Source organism: Thrips palmi, unplaced genomic scaffold (assembly GCF_012932325.1).
Source record: "Thrips palmi isolate BJ-2018 unplaced genomic scaffold, TpBJ-2018v1 HiC_scaffold_11, whole genome shotgun sequence".
NCBI classification, from domain to species: Eukaryota; Metazoa; Arthropoda; class Insecta; order Thysanoptera; family Thripidae; genus Thrips; species Thrips palmi.
This window is the reverse complement of record NW_023144622.1, coordinates 5,974,863-5,993,368: the sequence shown is the minus strand read 5'-3', so window position 1 is coordinate 5,993,368 and position 18,506 is coordinate 5,974,863. Positions and strand designations below refer to the sequence as shown.

The 18,506-nt window shown below is 56.7% G+C and overlaps 3 protein-coding genes across 3 annotated transcripts in view; 2 read left to right on the top strand and 1 right to left on the bottom strand.

Annotated features, from left to right (window-relative positions):
* LOC117639699 (rab3 GTPase-activating protein catalytic subunit) overlaps positions 1–3,356 on the top strand; it is a gene marked incomplete in the record, with an annotated part of 60,321 nt that extends 56,965 nt beyond the window's left edge. The window contains 5 exon segments of the mRNA XM_034375575.1: positions 1–81; positions 839–1,050; positions 1,368–1,991; positions 2,061–2,303; positions 2,375–3,356. Coding sequence (XP_034231466.1) covers positions 1–81; positions 839–1,050; positions 1,368–1,991; positions 2,061–2,303; positions 2,375–2,638 — 1,424 coding nt within the window.
* Positions 3,357–8,130: 4,774 nt separating this feature from the next.
* LOC117639698 lies at positions 8,131–14,545 on the top strand. The gene is made up of 6 exons (XM_034375574.1): positions 8,131–8,180; positions 11,291–11,367; positions 11,749–11,925; positions 12,309–12,719; positions 12,797–13,161; positions 13,343–14,545. Exons 1-6 carry the CDS (start codon positions 8,138–8,140, stop codon positions 13,668–13,670), a joined length of 1,401 nt encoding a protein of 466 aa, XP_034231465.1. The 5' UTR covers positions 8,131–8,137; the 3' UTR covers positions 13,671–14,545.
* A 140-nt stretch (positions 14,546–14,685) lies between these two features.
* On the bottom strand, positions 14,686–18,296 carry LOC117639581 (WD repeat and FYVE domain-containing protein 2). Its single transcript, XM_034375400.1, has 7 exons — positions 17,983–18,296; positions 17,629–17,770; positions 17,333–17,538; positions 16,958–17,242; positions 16,768–16,873; positions 16,448–16,680; positions 14,686–16,356 (listed from the first exon to the last, which is right to left on the bottom strand). The coding sequence occupies exons 1-7, from the start codon at positions 18,138–18,140 to the stop codon at positions 16,218–16,220; spliced, it is 1,269 nt and encodes a 422-aa protein (XP_034231291.1). The 5' UTR covers positions 18,141–18,296; the 3' UTR covers positions 14,686–16,217.
* Between the last annotated feature and the right edge of the window lie 210 nt (positions 18,297–18,506).

Sequence of the window (18,506 nt, the reverse complement as noted above, 5' to 3'; positions counted from 1 at the left end):
TGCAGATGCTGAACGTGTGCATCGAGAAGAAGAAGCTGCGCGCCAGCCTCGCCGTCGGCAAAGGTTCGGCCGCCGTTTCAGGTACTTTAATAATAATTACCTATTTGTGTGTAATTGCCTCTGTCTGTCTGTCGCGCGGCCTCGGGCGGCACCCGCTGCAATTACCCCCGAGAGTGAGGATGTCGCGCGTTGGCCGGGCCGAGTCTGCGACGTCGGCGACGACGGCGAATCCCGCCGAAGCGCGTTATCGGCACCGAGGCCTTCGCTGCCTTCCGCGTGTCCCCGCGTCCTCGGCCGGCACGCTGGCCGCGCACGCCGACCCTGCAGTGTAGGCACGGGCCGCGACCGTCTCATTCGTACCCGTCAGATGGGCATGGAAGACGGGCGGACGGACGGACGGCGCGCAGCGGTAAGCTACGGTGCCCGACCAGCCCAAGCGCGGCCCGGCTGCCCGCGGCTGTCCCCCACCCTCCCCCCTTTTCTCCGGGAGTCCACTTCGCGCTTCCCCATACGGCTCGCGCCGTGCCGGGGGCCGTGGCCCGCACCTGACGCTCCTCGAGGAGGGCGAGGACGCCGAGGACGTGGCGGTCCGCACGCGGCACGCACGCGGCACGCGCGTGACACGAAGGGCGTCGTGATGCGTGACAGAATGCCGGGTCACTTTCGCGCGGACTTTTCCCCGGCAGTCCGTTTTGGACGGGCACGCGTCGCCGCCCGGGTCATCCGGGTCAGCCCGCGCGGCTCGGCCACCGTGCACACGTGCTTGACCACCACGCCGGACGTCCAACCGTTTCATTTTTATTTTTTTTAATTTCGATGTATTTATGGGTATTTGCAGTGGACTCCGAAGGCGAGGACGACGACCAGTTCTTCGACTGCGACACGTCGGGCCCGTCGGGCGCGGCCGCCGAGGACGCCGAGATGGAGGACGCGCAGGACACGGCCGACGGCAAGCGCTCGCTGTGGGACCAGCCCGAGGGCCGCAAGGCCAAGCACCCCACGCTGCGCCTGCTCAAGACCGGCGAGCCGCTCTACATCCCGCTCACGCAGGTAGGGAAGGTGGCTGCCTGTCCGTTTAAGACGGCTGGCAACCCATCCGGCGCGAAGGCAGCGCCTGCGGTGTAGGCCACCCATTCGACGGGAAGGCAGCCCCCGTGCTGTAGGCAACCCATCCGCCACGAAGCGCGCCCCGGAGCTGTAGGCCTCCCACCCGACGGGTTCTTGCTCTCTCTCGCTCGAGTCCAGGGAGCGCCCGCCGGGTAGGCCACCCTTCGCTCCGCGCACACCGGCGCCGCGCAGTGTTGCCTACCTGCCGGTTCACAGGCGCTCCGCGTCGGGAAACTAACAGTGGCGCGCTCCTGTCGCAGGACCTGGTGCCCAAGTCGGAGGACGAGGTGGAGCACGAGACGGCGGCGGCCCACCTGTCGCAGGCGCACGCCTACTCGTGCACCGTCACGCTGTCGGACATGGAGTCCTTCAAGGCGGCCAACCCCGACGCGGCGCTGGAGGACTTCGTGCGGTGGTACTCGCCGCGCGACTGGGTGGAGCTCCCGGACGCCCCGCTGGACGAGTGGGGGCAGGTGCAGGGCGAGCTGAGCGAGCGCATGCGGCTGGACGACAACATGTGGCAGAACCTGTGGTCCGTGGCGCAGCCCGTGCCCGCCCTGCGGCAGCGACGCCTGTTCGACGAGACGAGGTCCGCGGAGAGCGTGCTGGCGTGGCTGGAGGGGCTGTCCGCGCTCGACCTGGCGCTCGCCCTGCTGCCCGTCACGGCGCACGCCTGCGCCACGCGCGTGCTGCAGGAGGTGCACGCCGACGACCTGCTGCGCCGCCTGCCGGGGCCGCCCGCCGCCGCGGAGACCCTCGCGCGCCACGTCGCCGCCGCCACCAGGGAGCCCCTCCAGACCGCCCCGCTCGGCAACGTGCTGCCCGCCGGCGCCGCCAAGACCGCCGCCAAGACGGCCGCCAAGGAGACCGTCAAGCTGTACGAGGTGCGTGTCCTTGTTTTGATTTACTTTCTTAGATCATGATAACTGTTTTAACACGGCCCGTCCTCGCAGAGGCTGGTGTCCGAAGTCGAGGCCGTGGAGACGCAGGTGTGCACCGCGCGCTCGCTGCGGTCCAAGCTGTGCCCCGGGCTGTTCGAGGCCCAGTCCGAGGCCGAGGCCGCCGTCAGTGACAGCCAGAAGGAGATGGTGGACTTCTTGTCCGCGCTGCTCGAGCTCAAGGAGGTCCTCGTTCCGGGCGGCGCCCGCGGCCGCATCGGCAGCAACGTGCGGGGCATGTTCGCGGAGGCGCAGAAGGTGAGGCCACGACGCCGAGGTGCAGACCTTCGCCTTGTCCGTCTCTGTCTTTACCCCCGCTTGCTCGGCAGATGGCGCAGATGCTCCCCGACGCGGCGACCGGCCGCCCCGAGTGGAGCGCCGCCTCACCGGACTTGCCTGCTTCCGGGCCGTCCGGGGCCTCGGCCTCGACGGCGTCCTTCCCGCCCGCCGACGTCAAGGAGGTCGTGATGCGCGTGGTGACGCCGCGGCCCAGCGCCGCCTCCAAGCCGTGCCCGCAGCGCATCTACGCCATGCACCGCAAGGATGAGTTCAGGCTGGCGGGCTGCTTCGCCAGGGACGCCACCTTCTACTGAGAGCGTCCCCGCGGCCTCGGAGGCCTTGGGGCAGCGACTGTGATGCAACATGGAACTTTTCTGTAATTACTGCCCTACTCTGCATTTTAATCAATATTCTATCAGCATTCCTGAGATCGTCTGGGATGGGTTTCTCCATTTGTATACCTCTTCTTAGTGTCGATTTATTGTGTCTCTATCTCTCTCTGATCTCTGACGAATTTCGTTGCATCCCTGTAGATGCTCGCTCTCAGCATTTTGGTTTCCGAATGGCAACCGTGTTTCAGAGGGAGGAGGGCAGTGATGTCTCCCAATTTAGGGTTCAATACCCATGTGACAATATTATTGAAGTTGTGTAAATGGTTTTTTTTTAAATCTCTCACTCATGTGATGAAAATTAAGGATTGTATGACGTGTTTGTAGTTTAGCGGAAGAATATTTGCGTTATTGTATTGTTACATTTTTTTTATTACGGACTTTTTATCTCTATTCTTCGTGATGCAAGGGGTTTGTGTTTCAACTTATTAGGAAGCAGTGATTTGAGTTCTTAAATTTAATCGGGCGGGTACGGTCTTGCTACAGGTGATCCTCTCGATTAAATTACGTTTCGTTGATCGAAATTTGCTCCTGCTTCTTGCAAACTTGTTATGTCTTACCTGTTTAACTACTTGGACTATTTATTTGTCATAAACTCATTTATTGTGAAATAATAAAAAAAGGAATGTTTTGTTTAAAAATCGATCTTTGGCCTCGAAGTGAAAAGTGGGTGATGTTGGCACCGCCGACCCGCGCGGTGCCTCTCCGCCCACTTCCTCCTGGCGATCTTCACACCGATAGTCGGTCCGGTCGGTCCGGTCCGGGCCAGCAGGCTCGACTCGCTCTGTCTCTGTCGCACTCACGGGGCGTCCCGCAGGGGTGCGAGAGAGACAGAGCGACTCTCCGGCATCGCTGGGCTGTGCCGGGACGGCGGGTCGATCGCATGGCACTATCGCTTCCTGAGCGACAAACCGCAACACCCACTCGAGTCGCACAGTCACACAGTCACACAGTCACACAGTCGGGCAGTCACACAGTCACACAGTCGGGCAGTCACACAGTCACACCTGCCAGAGGCGCAAGGGAGGCGAGGCCTTCCCACTGCTCCCAGCCTCCAGTTGCCTCCAGTGGGGCGACACGTTGGGTCACCCGGACAAAATGAGTAAATTTAACCTAAACAAAAAACGTCCCCTCCCCAAAGAAAAATTCAAAAAATTCAGGATTTGAACCTTGGCCCGTTCCGCCAGAGCGTCGCTGCCGTTGGTTCGGCCACAGCGCAATACGCTGCCGCCGCTGCTGCGGTGCGGGACCGTTCGCGTATCCACCCGTTGCGGTCAGACGTTGGTCAGACGAGATGGGAATCGGGCAGGCGGCGCCGAATTAGAGCATCCCCGTTGCCCGGGGGAGGGGGTGGGGGACGCGCACCTGCCGCACGCAGCGCCACCAGGAGCGGCCGTCGTACAGTGGGCCAGAAGACCAGTGGAGGCGGCCAAAACCCTAGACGCGTTTTGAGCTCCAGAGTCGCTAAACAGGACTCGAACCGAACGTGTGACCCCACCAAGGGATTCCTCGTTCGGAGAGCAATCTATTGGTGGGGTCACACGATCGGTTCGATCCCCAACGAGAGGCGTTTCCAAGTTTGTCTTTGGGCGGCCGCCCGACGGCACGGCGATGCAGACCAGAAGCCGTGTACTACACTGTGCGACACTGCCACTAGTGCCACCACACTGCATGGCCGCGGACCACCGCCGGTGGCGCCCCTAGCGGCCGGAGTCCGCGATAAGCCCCTCGTTGTGGAGCTGGAGACTCCAGAGAACGACCGCCACCGCCGCGCGGCGCGGGCAGCACCACGCACCCCTCGCACCCGCCCGGTGCCTTGCGTGCTTTGAATGGAAAGCGCGCGTGTTTTCGAACCGCCGACGCGGTGCGGTCTTCCCCGCCCGACTCGCTGCCCTGAGGGTCGCTCTGTCTCTCTCGCACCCCTGCGCAACGCCCCGCGAGTGCGAGGGAGACAGAGCGACGAATCTTGTGAATCGGGCTGCTGCTCCGCCACCGCACTGCGCAGTTGCAGTCCGCTGTTGCGACGCGACGGATTCGGACTCCGCGAGCCCCGACTGACTGTGTTTTTTGTTTGTTTTTGTTTCCGTTTTTCGCCGACGGACTGCGCCAAATCATCACGCCGCCATGATGCAGCGCCATTTTTCCGTCGTGAAATGAGCCAAGCCAAGCCACTGACGTACGGTGGCGCGGAATGCCCGAAAACAAAGAGGGGAACGAAAAAAAAGGCAGCAAACGATCCGAAATGAAGCCTCAGGCAGCGGTCGGAACGGCACTCTAGTTCTGCCGCCAGAAGGCACCGCACTGCGAGTCGCCTAGGGTGGCTAGCCTGGGGGAAGGCGAAAGGGCGGTCAGTGGGCAAATTTCGCTACATCGTCCCCCCTGGTCCGGTACACTGCCACTGGGGGACCGTTCCCTCAGCCGCGGTTTCTCCTGTCGTGAATCGACGGCAAGGCCAGGTCAAGGTCGACTACGGGGACTGAATGACTGAATGGTCTGCGTTGGTGGCGCAGTTCGTGAATGGTGCCCGCGGTGTCCCCGGAGTCCCGCATGCTGGCGATACGGGGCTCCGGGAAGAAAGGAAAAACAGCAGCTTTCCTTCTTCCTTCCACCCCCACCTGCCCCTCTCTCTATCTGCACCGGCGGCATGCCGACGATAGCCTGCCCCGGAAGATGATTAGCCAGAACGCCTCGAATCGTATCGGCCGCCTTCGGTCGCCTTTTCAGCTGCGTGCCGCGATCGACGCCACGCTCTAATCCAGCCGTCGCTCTGTCTCTCTCGCACTCGTGGGGCGCGCCGTGAGGGTGCGAGAGAGAGGGGCGTTTCTTCGGAGTCGCTGGGCAGGAGCCACCCTCGCGGTGAAGGGCGAGGCGCGTTCACGGAAGACGTTCACCTCGGCGTCCACGGCGCCGGCGGGCGCCAGCATTGCCCAACGGCCGGGGCGGGGCGGGGCGGGGCGGGGCGGGGCGGGGGGCGGGGCGGGGCGGGCCGTGCGATAGTGCGCGGAAACGCGCCCCCCGCTTCCCCCTCACCACCGACTGTTTTCCGAGAACTGGCCGCGGACCGCCACGGCGGCGAGCGCACGGCACGCACCCCCGCCGGGGCCTAGCAGCCTGCCTGTCGCTCCGTCTCTCTCGCACTCGTGGGGCGGCCCGTGTGGGAGCGAGAGAGACAGCGCGACGCGGCGAAAGCCCGTAACTGACACTCGGCGCGGCGGCCGGGCGGCGGACACCCTTCCCGTCGGTGTGCCACTTTTGGTTCCGGGGGCTGCGCGCTGCGCTTCGTGCGGCACCTCGCCCTCACGCCCTGACAGCTGTCGCCGTCCTTTGGCTCTCACTCTGTCTCACTCTCACTCATCGCCGGCGCCAGCGAGACTGCCAGCAGTGGACACGACCGTGTGGAAGGCTCGCGAAGTCTGTCTGGGTAAACGGAGACCTGGAATTTATACCACGAATCCGTAAATAATGTGTCAAAAATGCAAAAAAAAAAGTTAAAAAAATGCTTGCAGTTCTGTTTCATTTAAAATTCTTGCGCGGGGCTTTTAACGTCTTTCTTTTATTTTTCACGTAACCAGTGGAGCGGGCCGACACCGCGGCGGCACGTACTCCCGAACGTCCCCGACCCCAACAGGTGCCGTCGGACTGACCGCGAAGTCGCGCGCATCGAAAACTCAAACATCAAACAGCGTAGGGCCCGCAGGTGAGCGACCCTGGGGCTGGCATGCGCGTCGAGTGGCGAGTGGTGGAGCAGCCAGTGAAACCGAAACCAATGTCACACAAGAGGCGACCGGCGGTCGGTTCGCGGCGGGGCGCGGGTACACTGTTAACAGTCCAGAGGCTGGGACCCTCGCGCACTGACCACCCTCACGGCCCCCCGTGCCGGACTGAGCCGAGCCGAGCCGGGGCGGTTCAGCCACGCCCACTGGATCGGTTCGCGGCTTGGCCGGCTTGGCGGACCGCGGCACGGTTCGCGCTCCGCGGTGGCCGGGGTCGCAGCCGCGAATGACCTGCAGACCGACTCCGAGAGTGGTTTTCTGTCTCTCTCGCACCTGCACGGAACGCCCCCAGGAGTGCGAGAGAGACAGAGCGACGAAAACGGCTCGCGGAAACAGCTTTGCTGCCTTGATAGAGCGCTGCCCGTGCCGCAACGGAACTTTGGCTGGCCGGGCCTCGTTTTGGTTTCCTGTGGACTGTGCCGGCCGTGCAGACGACCCATGGATGAAGTTCGCTGAAGCGGCGTGTTTGCGGCCAGGCTAGATTCGCACTGCGAGCGTGTCGAAAAAAAAAGGCGAGAGTGTAGTGGGACTCGAACTCCGGACCTTCATGCTCAGTGCCGACGCCTTAACGCTCTCGTCCGCAGCGAGGAGCACGGTGTGAAGCTGGGTGCTTGCCCACAGTTTTTAACCGCGGCCACCGCGGACACTGACAGTGAAAATCGGTGCGCGCGGCTCGCAACCAAAATAACAACACCACTCTCGGTACACTGTCAACGCGAAGCGAGTGAATGAGCGTCCCGCGACAGCCAATGAGCGGCGGGCAAGCCACTCCTACGCGAGGAATCCCCGGGCTAACGAGTGTGCTGGCTGGCTACGCGGCTCGCGCCCTATCCGCTCCACTTCACGGGGTGAAAGTGCCCCCGGCCACTCTCAGCCAGCAGCCGGCCCACACCGCGCACAAATTATTTCAGAGGGGAGCTTCTCCAATTTTGTGGGGGAAATCCCAGCGGTGTGATTGGTGGAAGGCCCGAGGACTGTGTCCAAAAAACGGAGGAACATTCACGGTGTTTGACTTTTAGGCGGCGGGCGACTTGAACGCGGGAGCCTGGCGACGACGCGGTAGGCAACACCTCCGCCACGACGCAGCCCTGCTCGTCGGGATGCCTACCCTCCCCACTGCAGGCGGCGGCGCTGCCCGCTTAGCATGTTGTTGTTGTTTTGGCGCGCTGGCCCAGCACAGGGTGTGCAAGGCGCGAAAGCCCGGCGCGAAATCGTGCCGGAGTTTGAATGGGGCAGACGGCGCTCCGGCGGCGGGACGGGGCGGCGGGACGGGGCGGCGGGACGGGGCGGCAGACGTGTCCCCCCACCCCGCCGTCCCGCGGCCCGGCCCGGCCCGGCTGACCAATGACCTTACGTTGTTTGCACCACGTGACCGGCGCGCGCTTATATAGCGAGGCGCGAACGGCGAGAACGCCACTACCGGACTCGCCGCCACCGCGTGTCAACGTGCGCCGTGCACTTCTTCCTCTTTCTCTCTCTTCCTCTCTTTCTCTCCCTCTCTCTTCCTCCTTCCTCCTCTCCTGTCCCTGTCCTTCCCCCGTCCGGGCCATGTGCTAGCAGACGACGCAGCAGACGACGCGCCGCGTGCCGTTTCGCCGGTTCCGACTCCGCCGCGTGTGGACGCGAGCGACGCGAGCTCACCGACGTCGCCATGGCCGCGCGGACGCCCCGCCTGCCCTCCACGACGGCAGCAGGTGAGTCCAAGACCAAGAACGCCCCGGGAACGCCCCGGAACGCCCAAGAACGCCCCGGAACGCCTGTCTGGATTACGAACTAGGATACGTCAATAGGCTGCACCTTCAAGAACCACCGTCCCAGGAGGGGACTACCTTGTGTGCGAGCGTGTGCGACAGTTCTTATGCGTCATCGAACTGAAAGTGAAAACAAAATAATCAGTGGCGGTGACATGAAATAATCGAGCCCATAATCGCAAAGTCGTGCCACAGGGGTGTCAATCTGGCACCTCGTTTATCAGCGTCAGACTGGACGAGGCGAGACGGCATGGAAAAATTAGGTGTTATGGCGGTGGCCGCCGGGCCGCGTGAGTCACAGTGCGTCGGAGAGTGGGGATCGGCCAGCTGCCAGATGCACTGGTAGATGCACTGGAAGATGCACTGGCCGGTGCACTCGCAGATGCAGTGCTGCGCAGCTTCTCGGATTCCGGAAACTGCCTGGTCCAGCCGTTCAGCCGTCCGCGAGTTTGCTCTGGGCTAACCGTGCCGTGCCGTGCCGCGCCTCACATACCCGTCGCTATCGGGCATCTGATGCGCCAGGCCATCTCCGCCATCCACGCCATCTGCCGGTCGCGGATCGAGTCGTCTGCATCGCCGGACGTCACTGGGACTCTGGGGTGCTGTTGTACGGTGGAAAACTTTCACTTGTCTGTCCGTATCGTAAACAAAAGCCCGGCCGGCACCGCTATAGCGCGCCGTTGTCGCCTTCCCGTCGTCCGCCTTGATAACGCTCAGCCAATTATGTAACGGAGACGGCGAACCGAACCGCGCGAGCTTCGAATTGGCGGCCCGTGGCTTCCGATTCGGACTCTTGCGGTTGGTCATGGTTTCAGAACAAAACAAAACTTTTTTTTTAAATGTTTAATTATTTTTCAGCAATTTCTAATTTTTGTTTTTTGTTTGTTAGAATGAATTGGAACTCTAGGCCCGTGGGATAGTAGACTCCGCCGAAAATTGGCGGGAACGGTAAGGGGAACTTCGTCCGAAGCGCTTTGCGTGAATTGCGAGTCGCACCTACCGAGAACCGAGGACCGCGAGAATGAACCGTGCGTCGAGGAAGCGCGGCTCGGCACGGCGCGGCGCCACGCGGGAAGGACGGAAAGAAGGAAGGAAGGGGGTTTCCCGCCAGTTCCGTCGGCACAGCCGTCATTACGGTGTCGGAAATCAAATCGGAGTCCCCGGAGAAGGAGTCGGCGTCGTGCGGGAACAAGTCGTAAATTTGGACGCCGCCGCCACCGACCGCCACGCCCTCGCAGACGTGCACCAGGACCACCGCGTCGAGCCCTCCTCCGAGGACGCCGATGGAGTGCCCTGGCGGGATGGCGGTGTCCTGGACACAGTGTCCTGGACACAGTGTCCTGGACACAGTGTTCTGGGGACAAAGTCCTGGACACACTCCCACATCCGCATCCCGGGTCGGATGGCCAATAAATTGAACGTGGCGCCTAGCCTCCGAATCCTGTTGGAATCATTTCAAATCGCGCCGTTCTTGGCATGGAGCCGCCGCTGTAGAATCAGCCGCGAAAAAAAATGACGAAATTGGAATTCTAAAAATAAAATTGGTGTAAGTGATGGGCAGTGCTCGTCCCTGGTTCCTGAGGCTCCCACTGCTCGCTCGCCCAGTCGAAACCAAGAGCAAAGCCCGTTTCGAATTTGGCGCGCAAGGGAGCGATTCCGAACCGTGCTTTGCCGCTCTGCTCTCTCTCGCACGCCCACGGCATGCCCCTTGAGTGCGAGAGAGACGGAGCACTGTTCGGAATCAGCCTGCTGCTGACTGGTCAGTCTTCCGCCTCCATTCAAATTTTGTCCACGAGACGGTCGGGTCGGGGCCGGATCGGATCGGGCCGGCGCCAGAGAGCGGCACGGCGGCACGGCGCAGCGCAAACCCGTTCCGCTGCCACTGCCATACTGCCATCGTTGCCATCATTTTGGCGGCGGGGCGCAGCGGGGTGCCGCGACGCGACCCGCATCGTCCTTGTCGCGCACACTCCACACACACGCGCACACACATGCACGCCGGACTCGGACCTCATTGACGGTGCACGGACTCCAACAAGCGTTCGGAATCTGACTGAACAGGATGACAATCACCTTGGCCATGCCCGGCGCAGGACTCCAGGACTCCTGCTCGGCGGCGTGGTGGAGAGCGGAGAGGGGGCAAGGACCGCAAGGGACCCGAGCGGGAAGTAGAGGGTGTGGCCGCAAGACTCTGCGCCGCAGAGGGGAGGGCTGCAGTGGGTCCATGTCGCAGTTTGCAGACAAGACCGGCCGCATGCAGGAACAGGACTCACACTCACTCACACACACGCCCCTCCCCTCCGCGGGCCGAGCCGGATCCGCGTTAAAAGTTGACCGTCGTCGTGAGATCCGGGTCACGCGGGTCGCCGCCAGGCCGACCCGACCCGCCGCCGAGCCACGCTGCCACGCTGCCACGCACCGCCATGCAAAGTCAGCAAGCTCAGCAAGCGCACGAGGCTCCTCTTCCATTATGACAGCGTCCGTCGCTCTGTCTCTCTCGCACTCGGGACGGCCCGTGGAATCCGTTTGCGGATGGCCGGGCAGCGGACGGCCGGGCGGACGAACAGATGGCGAAGATGGCCACCGCCGAGGTGGGGCCGGTGGCCGGTGCACTGTTAGGACCGGTGTGGGCTGGATAGAGCTGGCGGAGTATGTCCACTGTAAGTCCACGGCGCCCTCCATGTTCCCATGAACCATGTTCCCTAAATCGACTTCAATTTCCTTCCCCCACTCCTTCTCCTCCTCCACCTTCGCCTTGGTCTGCAGCGGCAGCGCCGACGCCCCAAGGCCGTCCTCCAGCTGATTCGACCGGCACTGTCTGTCTGCACTCGGGGCGACAGGCCCACAGACGGACGACAGACAGGCAGGCAGACAGGCAGACAGACAGACAGACAGACAGACAGACAGACTGACTGACGAACGCGCGCACTGATCGCGGAACTTGCCGAACGCTAACGGGCAACTCGGTTACGGAGTCAGGACGTTTCCGACCCCCACTGATAAGAAACGCATCGGCCAATTAAATATTAATGATTTGTGTGTCTGTCCCGCAGGGCTGTCGTCCGCGCTGGTGCTGCTTCTGCCCTTGGTGGTCTTCTTTCTGGCCGCCCCGATAGAGGGGAGACAGCCGGTGAGTCAGCCGCGTGAATGTGCACGTGTGTGTGAGTGTGTCGGCGCGGGCGTGTGTGTGTGTGTGTGACCACGTTTGACCACTTTTGATCGGGCTGTTGTGGCTCTGACCTGGGTGGGCCTCGCCGCGGCACGCCGCGAAGTGCTAAACTCACACGTCCTACACAGCAAAAAAACAACATCCGCTCTGCTTATTCAAATGACAGTTTTTTGCGTTTTTCTTGATTATTCATTAATCCCATTTTGGACTCTAGAATAGTGTTTCTTTTCATGCATTGTTTCCCGATGCACTGTAAAAAATATCGTCTTAATTTTTGTATGTTTCGCGTGCGTTGCCCGGTAAACAAAACAATAACGCGACGGCTTGTTGTTGTTGTTCCAGGGAGACTCCTTCCGGCCGAACACGCTGCAGAACCCGCCGGCCTCGCCGTCGTTCCAGAGCACGCTGCAGAACGCGCTCAACTCCCTGGCCATCCCCGCGGCCTCCTCGTTCAGCGCCACGCTGGCCGCCACCACGCGCTTCTTCGCGTCCTTCAGCTCCACCTCCACCACCAGCACCGTCCTGGAGGCGGGCGGGGCCAGCGCCGGAGGCTCCGGGTAGGTGTACGACGGCACGTAAGCGAACGCCGCCAAGTTCGAAAGCAGAGAAATGAAATGTTGTTTGTTGCTCTTAGGGCCCTGGCGGCGTGCGTGCCCGGGGAGGCCGGGACGTGGCCCGTGCCGGGCACCAACTGCAACATGTTCTACCGGTGTGGGGGCGGACGGCGCCCGCTGCAGTTCAGGACGTGTCCGCCGGGGAAGGTGTACTACGCTGAGTATCAGGTACGGAACACTCTTCTATCGAGAAGAAAAAAGCAAAGGCGTCGAGGGGAATCGAACCCGCGGCCGGCGAGTGTCAGTATCCCGCCCTGCGCACTCGGCTAAAAGGAACCGCTTTTGCAGGACTGCGAGTACCCGACGCCGTCGTGGCGCTGCTGGGAGCCCATCTGCTCGGGGCGCGTGGACGGCCTGTACCCGGACTGGTCCACCAACTGCCGGCGCTCCGTGCGCTGCCAGGGCGGCAGGGTGACGGCGGCCATCGGCTGCCCGTCCGGCCAGCTGAGCACGGGCCGCGGCGGCTGCAGGCCCGCGCACGAGGTGTCCTGCCCCCGCGTGTCCGAGGGCTCCGCCCCCGTGCACCTCGCGCCGCACCAGCCCGCCGCCGCCCCCGTGGAGCCCGCCCCCGCGCACCCCCTGTGCTGGGGCAGGTCGCCGTCGCTGACGCAGGACCGGTCGCCGTCGTCGCGCTGCCGGCAGTACTTCCGGTGCACCGCCAGCGGCCAGCGCAGCGTGGAGACGTGTCCGGGCACGCAGGTAAACAACGCGCAGCCACGTCGAGGGTTCAAATACCCGCTCCCCGGATTTAAATCTTTCATTCACTTGCCCCCCAGGTGTTCGACGGGACCCGCTGCCTGGACTCGGAGTACTACACGTGCTCCGTGGGCGCGGACTCCGACTCGGCGTCGTCGCCGTGCGACAGGCTCTCTGACGGCCCCCACCCCCAGCCCGGCTCGCGGTGCCGCGCCTACTTCCGGTGCTCCCTCGGCTTCAAGAGCGTCTTCGTCTGCTCGGGCGACTCCGTGTTCGACGGCGAGCGCTGCGTGCCCGGCGGCCTCTGCGCCGAGGACTCCGGCGTGGGATCGTCGCTGTCCTCGCAACAGCAGCAGCAGCCTCAGAGGCGGCCGCAGTCGCAAGACGGCGTGTGTGCCGGCAAAAGCCACGGCTACTTCGCCGACGTCGCCTCCGGCTGCAGAGGGTGAGTTTTGGTGGTGGTTGTGTAAGCGCCGTCGGGGTAGGCCGGCCTGTTACGCACGGCAGCGCTGAGCCCGGGCGGCTGCCTACCCTGCGCTTGCCCGGAATTCGCAGGTAAATTCGCGTCCCTTGCTCATAGCGGCCCTGCCGTTTACTAAAACCCTGTCCCTGTCCCTCCCCTCCAGCTACGTGTACTGCTTGTCCGGCGCGCCGGTGGGGACCTTCCGGTGCGAGGGCGGCCGCCGCTTCGACGGGCGGGTGTGCGCGGACTCGGACTTCTGCAACGGCTTCCCCGTCGCCTCCAACTTTGCGTCATCGTCGACCTCGTCCTTCCAGCAGCAGCAGCAGCAGCAGGCCGTGAAGCAGGGCTTCTTCGCCGACCTGCAGTCGGGCTGCCGCAGCTACTCGTTCTTCATCGCGGGCCACGAGACCAAGCTGTCCTGCCCGGCCGGCCTGCTGTTCAATGGCCAGCTGTGCGTCAGCGAGAACACCTACACCTGCCCCCCGGGCTAGCGCGGCGTGGCGGCGTGGCCGGACAGACGAGTCTAGTCTCCTCCACCAGAGGCACTCTCAGGCAGCAACGTCCGTGAGGGGCGAGGGGCGGCCGGCCGGCCGGCGCGATGCTCGCCACAGAGATCTGGGGTCGTGTTTTCTGTCCCGGCAAGTCGTGATACCGGAGCGGAAACCGGATAAGGCTGAAGGCTGGGCCCGCTGGGCCGCGGCAGTGTGTCAGACGTATCCCAAACGAAAGCCGCTTGCTTGGTTCAGAGTTCGGGATAGAGGGACGCAGTCACCTTCAGGAGGTGTGGTGTAGTGTAAGGAGAGATAGCAAAAATGCCAAATCAATGATGTAACATGGGAGCTCGAAAATGGGCAAAGGAAAAGTCATCTAGTCAATTAATGTTATTACTATTTATTCTATTTATTGTAGAATTATTTGATTTTCTTAAATTGCAGAAGTTCCAATGAAGCCAGATACATTCAATGACAACAAAGTAAATCAAGTTGAGTAGAACACACTTGTTGGTGTTGCAAACTTAGCACTTGGCCATTGATGGTTGATTACCATAAGATAGATAATATTCAGTCTACACACATAGAAATGTATATATATAGAGATATTTCTGTACATAAGTGAACAAGTATTAAAATCTTATTACAGCATATAAACCTAATTCAAGTGTAAAACACAACTCACATAGTCTACATAACTTGACAGAGTCAAGATAAAAATTAAAATCACAAAACTGATAGAATGATTAAGAATGCATCGTAAATGGCACATCATTAACATATAATAATAAATCTCCTGGATCAAATAACATGGTCCTCTGAAAACCAAAACAAACAAAGAGTTTCTTTCTATTCAGCTTAGTGCCACATGTGTTCCCCAGAAAGACCCAACAGTCTGCATCATATGCAGAGTATCTGAATGTCATATGTTCAACCAAATACTAAAACTATGAAATAATTGCATGCAAAAGCAGAACAGGAGAAGACGTGTTTTATAGATTAAAGTGTCCAATGCTCACTGACCAATGACACTTTTATTATTTGAGAAAAATACCAAAATACTGTACACTTCCTTCAAAACATCGGCCGTACAGTGGCAATTATTAAGTGTAAATTCAGCATCATGGAAGTTTTGACCTTGAACTTGTACTCCAAGTAAAACAGCTTCTAAACAAGCAGTTTCACAAAGACAAAAGAAAGAAAAATAGAATCTAATGTAATTTCAACACTATGAGACAATTACAGCTTTTGTCTCATGTCACCACTTTAGCAGAAAATACAACAAGCTGCAAGTGACGGGCGTAATCTTAGTGAGGCACAATTAAACACCTTAATTATTTTGCTGTGGTATGTTATGGTGTGATCACTGACAAATTCAACAAATAAAGCTCATTTTTAACTTGTACACACTTGCTATAAAAAATAAAGCACTACACATCTTGCTTTTCTGTTTGAATACAAATGTATCTTTATATTTTAATTTTTTTTTATTTTACTTTTTGGTCTTCATTATATTACTTAAGCTACAGCACTTTTGACATGAGCTTTACAATAATAAACAAAGAGTGTTAAAGAGGGTGAACTTATTAGCACCAAATAATATAAAAAAATAACTTTTCAGTAACAATATACCATTAACATTACAAGCTCCATTTTGCCAGAAATGGTCTCATTGAAATCTCAACTACATAAATAAAGAGGTCCAATGAAAGAGCATAACAGTAATTACAGTGGTATGTGGAAGTGTCAAAGCGTACCCACTAGAATCATAACCATTCACAATCAAATTCACAGCACACACCTAGAGAGGTCAAACCTAGAAATGGTTTAAATTTGATTCATCTAAAGATCACAGAGTGTCTTCCAGGAAGATAATAATCAACAAGGCAAATTAATGCTAACTACCCATAGAACAGGAAACAGAACAGTGAAAGACGGATTTTGCAATGCGTTAACAGCACAGCAAGTGAATAACTGCAAAATGACATTAGAGAGATCTCAATAAACATCTTAACATCATAACAAAGTCAATTAAATCTGTAAGGGGTGATTTCTAAATATTTTGCTGATGGTATATTCTGTAATTTTTACTGTTACAACTATGATACTATACCACATTCATGCCATTAACCAGCATGACAAAATGCAATCCATAAAGTTTAGGAGCGCCCTCTTCAATACATTTTTAACTAACCTTCTTCTTTCTTTCTTTTTCACTAACATATCAAGTACACCAATGTTTGCGTGTACATTAGGGTTCTTTGGAGTTCAAAATTCAGCTACCTCACCTTCTCTGAGTCAATGTCAAGAAGAAAATTTTATACTATCAAATCGTTTCAACAAAACTGTTCTCTCTTGCTTTAAAACAAGAGAGAGAAAAGAAGATGTTAAATGTAAGAGGTATGATTTCAAATTTCAAAGAGCACATAGCTCATATATTTTAAATATTTAAACATACCCAGCCAAAAATCAACAATATAACAGTCAAAGCCTTTGAGAACATGTGAATTAAAATGTAAACAGAGCCCTTGTGTGTCATTGCAACACTCATTGCAAGACTGCTGAAATATCCCACAACTTCACAATATGGTCTTGTCCAACGGTCAAAAGTCGCTTTCTTGATTCATCAACATCCATGGCGACAATGCTGTGCTTGGCTTCATGGAACACTGCAAGTGATGGGTTTCTGGGGGTTTGACACAAAATAAGAGCAAAATTAGTTGGAAATAATAGCAACATTTCAACTAAAACAAAAACTTGAGGATGTAGGAACTCACTCTGAGGCTTTCAGTTGGGCATAGCATGGTTCGCACACACGAACATCAAACTCGAAGCCCATGGATGGAATGGCGTGTCTGGGAGAGGAACATCGGTCGCACACAGCGCGCCCACAGCTCCGGCAGTGATGCTGTCTCAAGCCCAATTGCCTCTGATCCATCATTGCTCTGAGGTTCCAGAAAAATGGACGTTCACATCTTTGACAAGTATCTGAATCTGCCCATTGGGGAGTCTGAAAACAATGCAACAAATTAAAAATTAAAAAACCCAATTAAACCCCAGTATATTACGCATACTTTGAGTGGGGAGAAGACAGTACCTCTAGACGAGATTCTCTCATATCCCAAAATACAACGACTGAATCTTCTCCTCCTGAGATCAAAATTCTCCTTGAAGGTGCATAACAAATGGAAGTTATTTTGTTCCTGATTGGGATAGATAAAAAAATGAATATAATAAGAAACAAATGAGAAAAATGAAACAGTGATTAAGTTTCAAGTGATACTGACTGATGACCATTTAATTCATAAGCTGTTCCGCATTGTCCTCCGATGTCCCATGCAATGACCTGCTGATCAAAACTTCCAGAATACAGGAACTGACCATTTGAATCCCATGTCAATGCACGGATGCTTCCTGTGTGGCCTTTGAGATTTGTAACATAGCGGATAATTCCACTCACAACTCCACCAGAGTTGCCAATGCTGGACTGAGCCGCAGCCTCATCAATTTTCAGCATTGTAATCTGGCCACCATAATCACCCACAAAGATGACTTTGGCTAGAGAATCAAATCTGAGCAAGTGTTAAAGAAAACCACAACAATGACAAGACCAACAAACAAAAACACCCATTTTGGGCAGTAAAGTCAAGTGTAAAGGATACGCTACTGCAGTACACCAAGCCTCACTCACAAAAGAGCCTAAACAAAGACCAGATTGTGCACAGTGAAGTTTAAACATCTTATCCCGACCCACACTGAGCAGCCACTGACAACGATCAGAGAGTAAAACAGATGTTACTCGAGCTGTGTGTGCTTGATAATCTTTCGAATGCGAAATTCTATTGCGGTCCTCAGCAACAAGGAATTCCTGTGAAAATAAAAATTTGTTATTATCATTTCAAAAATCATCAAAATAAAGGAAAACTTTCAGGGAAAAAGAGACTGAGACAAAACTTACAGATATCTGACCACTCTCTTGCCCAACAAACAATCGGCGTGACTGTTTGCAAAAGTGAAGAGCTGAAGCGGCTGACGGCATATAGTGACAGACACTGGGCCAGTATTGTCCAGACTCTCTCCATAACCAAACACGCACAGTTCTGAAAACAGGAAAAATAGGTTTCAAATATTAAGGGAATAAATTCTCAATCTTGATATGGAAAACCTTGGCAGGAAAGATCAATGATGGTGATCTAACCTGATTAGACATACAAAAATTACTGAGGACAACTTATCAATAGATGAAATTATAGAAAATCCGCAGATTTAGAAAACAAAGAATTGGACAGAGCAATTGGCAATTTTATTTCACCTGTCATCGCAGACTGTGATGATGGCATCTTCACCAGGAATAATGACTGCTGCATTCACATCATCATTGACACCTTCTAGTTTGGACAGCAGCACAGGTTTCTTTGGCGTGTTGAACCTGTCGTTCAGGCCAGGGCCTGGTTTGATTTCAGCAGCCATGATCACTTCTTTCAGCTCGTTTCATTCGCCCCAAGGCAGCCTAAAGTTGGAGTGAAGTGTCAAAGTATACAAAAGCGGTCTGTCGAATGACAAATGAGAAAGGAACAAATGAATGGAAGCAAGTGTTGCCTTGCAGAAAAAACACAAACGTCCTCCGTTTGGTGTGCAGTGTTGCCAAGTGGACGGTTCATCGGCTGTTACCAACATTTGAAGAAAAAAACTCCTCACAGTTTTGGTATTGATTTATGTATTGAAATGTGTGATATATGATACTGTTGAATAAAATTAAGTCTGAAACATTGTTACGTACCCGTTTCCTTTTTGCAAAAAAACTCAAGGTAGCTTGGCGGAGGGGGCAGACCCGCC

Bases quoted from the DNA above. Each gene is read 5' to 3' on its own strand.
- LOC117639698 (XM_034375574.1), top strand. From the start codon at position 8,138: ATGGCCGCGCGGACGCCCCGCCTGCCCTCCACGACGGCAGCAG. The intron at 8,181-11,290 runs GTGAGTCCAAGA...TCTGTCCCGCAG, and splicing joins GCCCTCCACGACGGCAGCAG to GGCTGTCGTCCGCGCTGGTG. The intron at 13,162-13,342 runs GTGAGTTTTGGT...CCTCCCCTCCAG, and splicing joins GTCGCCTCCGGCTGCAGAGG to CTACGTGTACTGCTTGTCCG.
- LOC117639581 (XM_034375400.1), bottom strand. From the start codon at position 18,140: ATGGCTGCTGAAATCAAACCAGGCCCTGGCCTGAACGACAGGTTCAAC. The intron at 17,771-17,982 runs GTGAAATAAAAT...TCCTGTTTTCAG, and splicing joins ATCACAGTCTGCGATGACAG to AACTGTGCGTGTTTGGTTAT. The intron at 16,681-16,767 runs GTACTGTCTTCT...CATTGTTTTCAG, and splicing joins TGAGAGAATCTCGTCTAGAG to ACTCCCCAATGGGCAGATTC.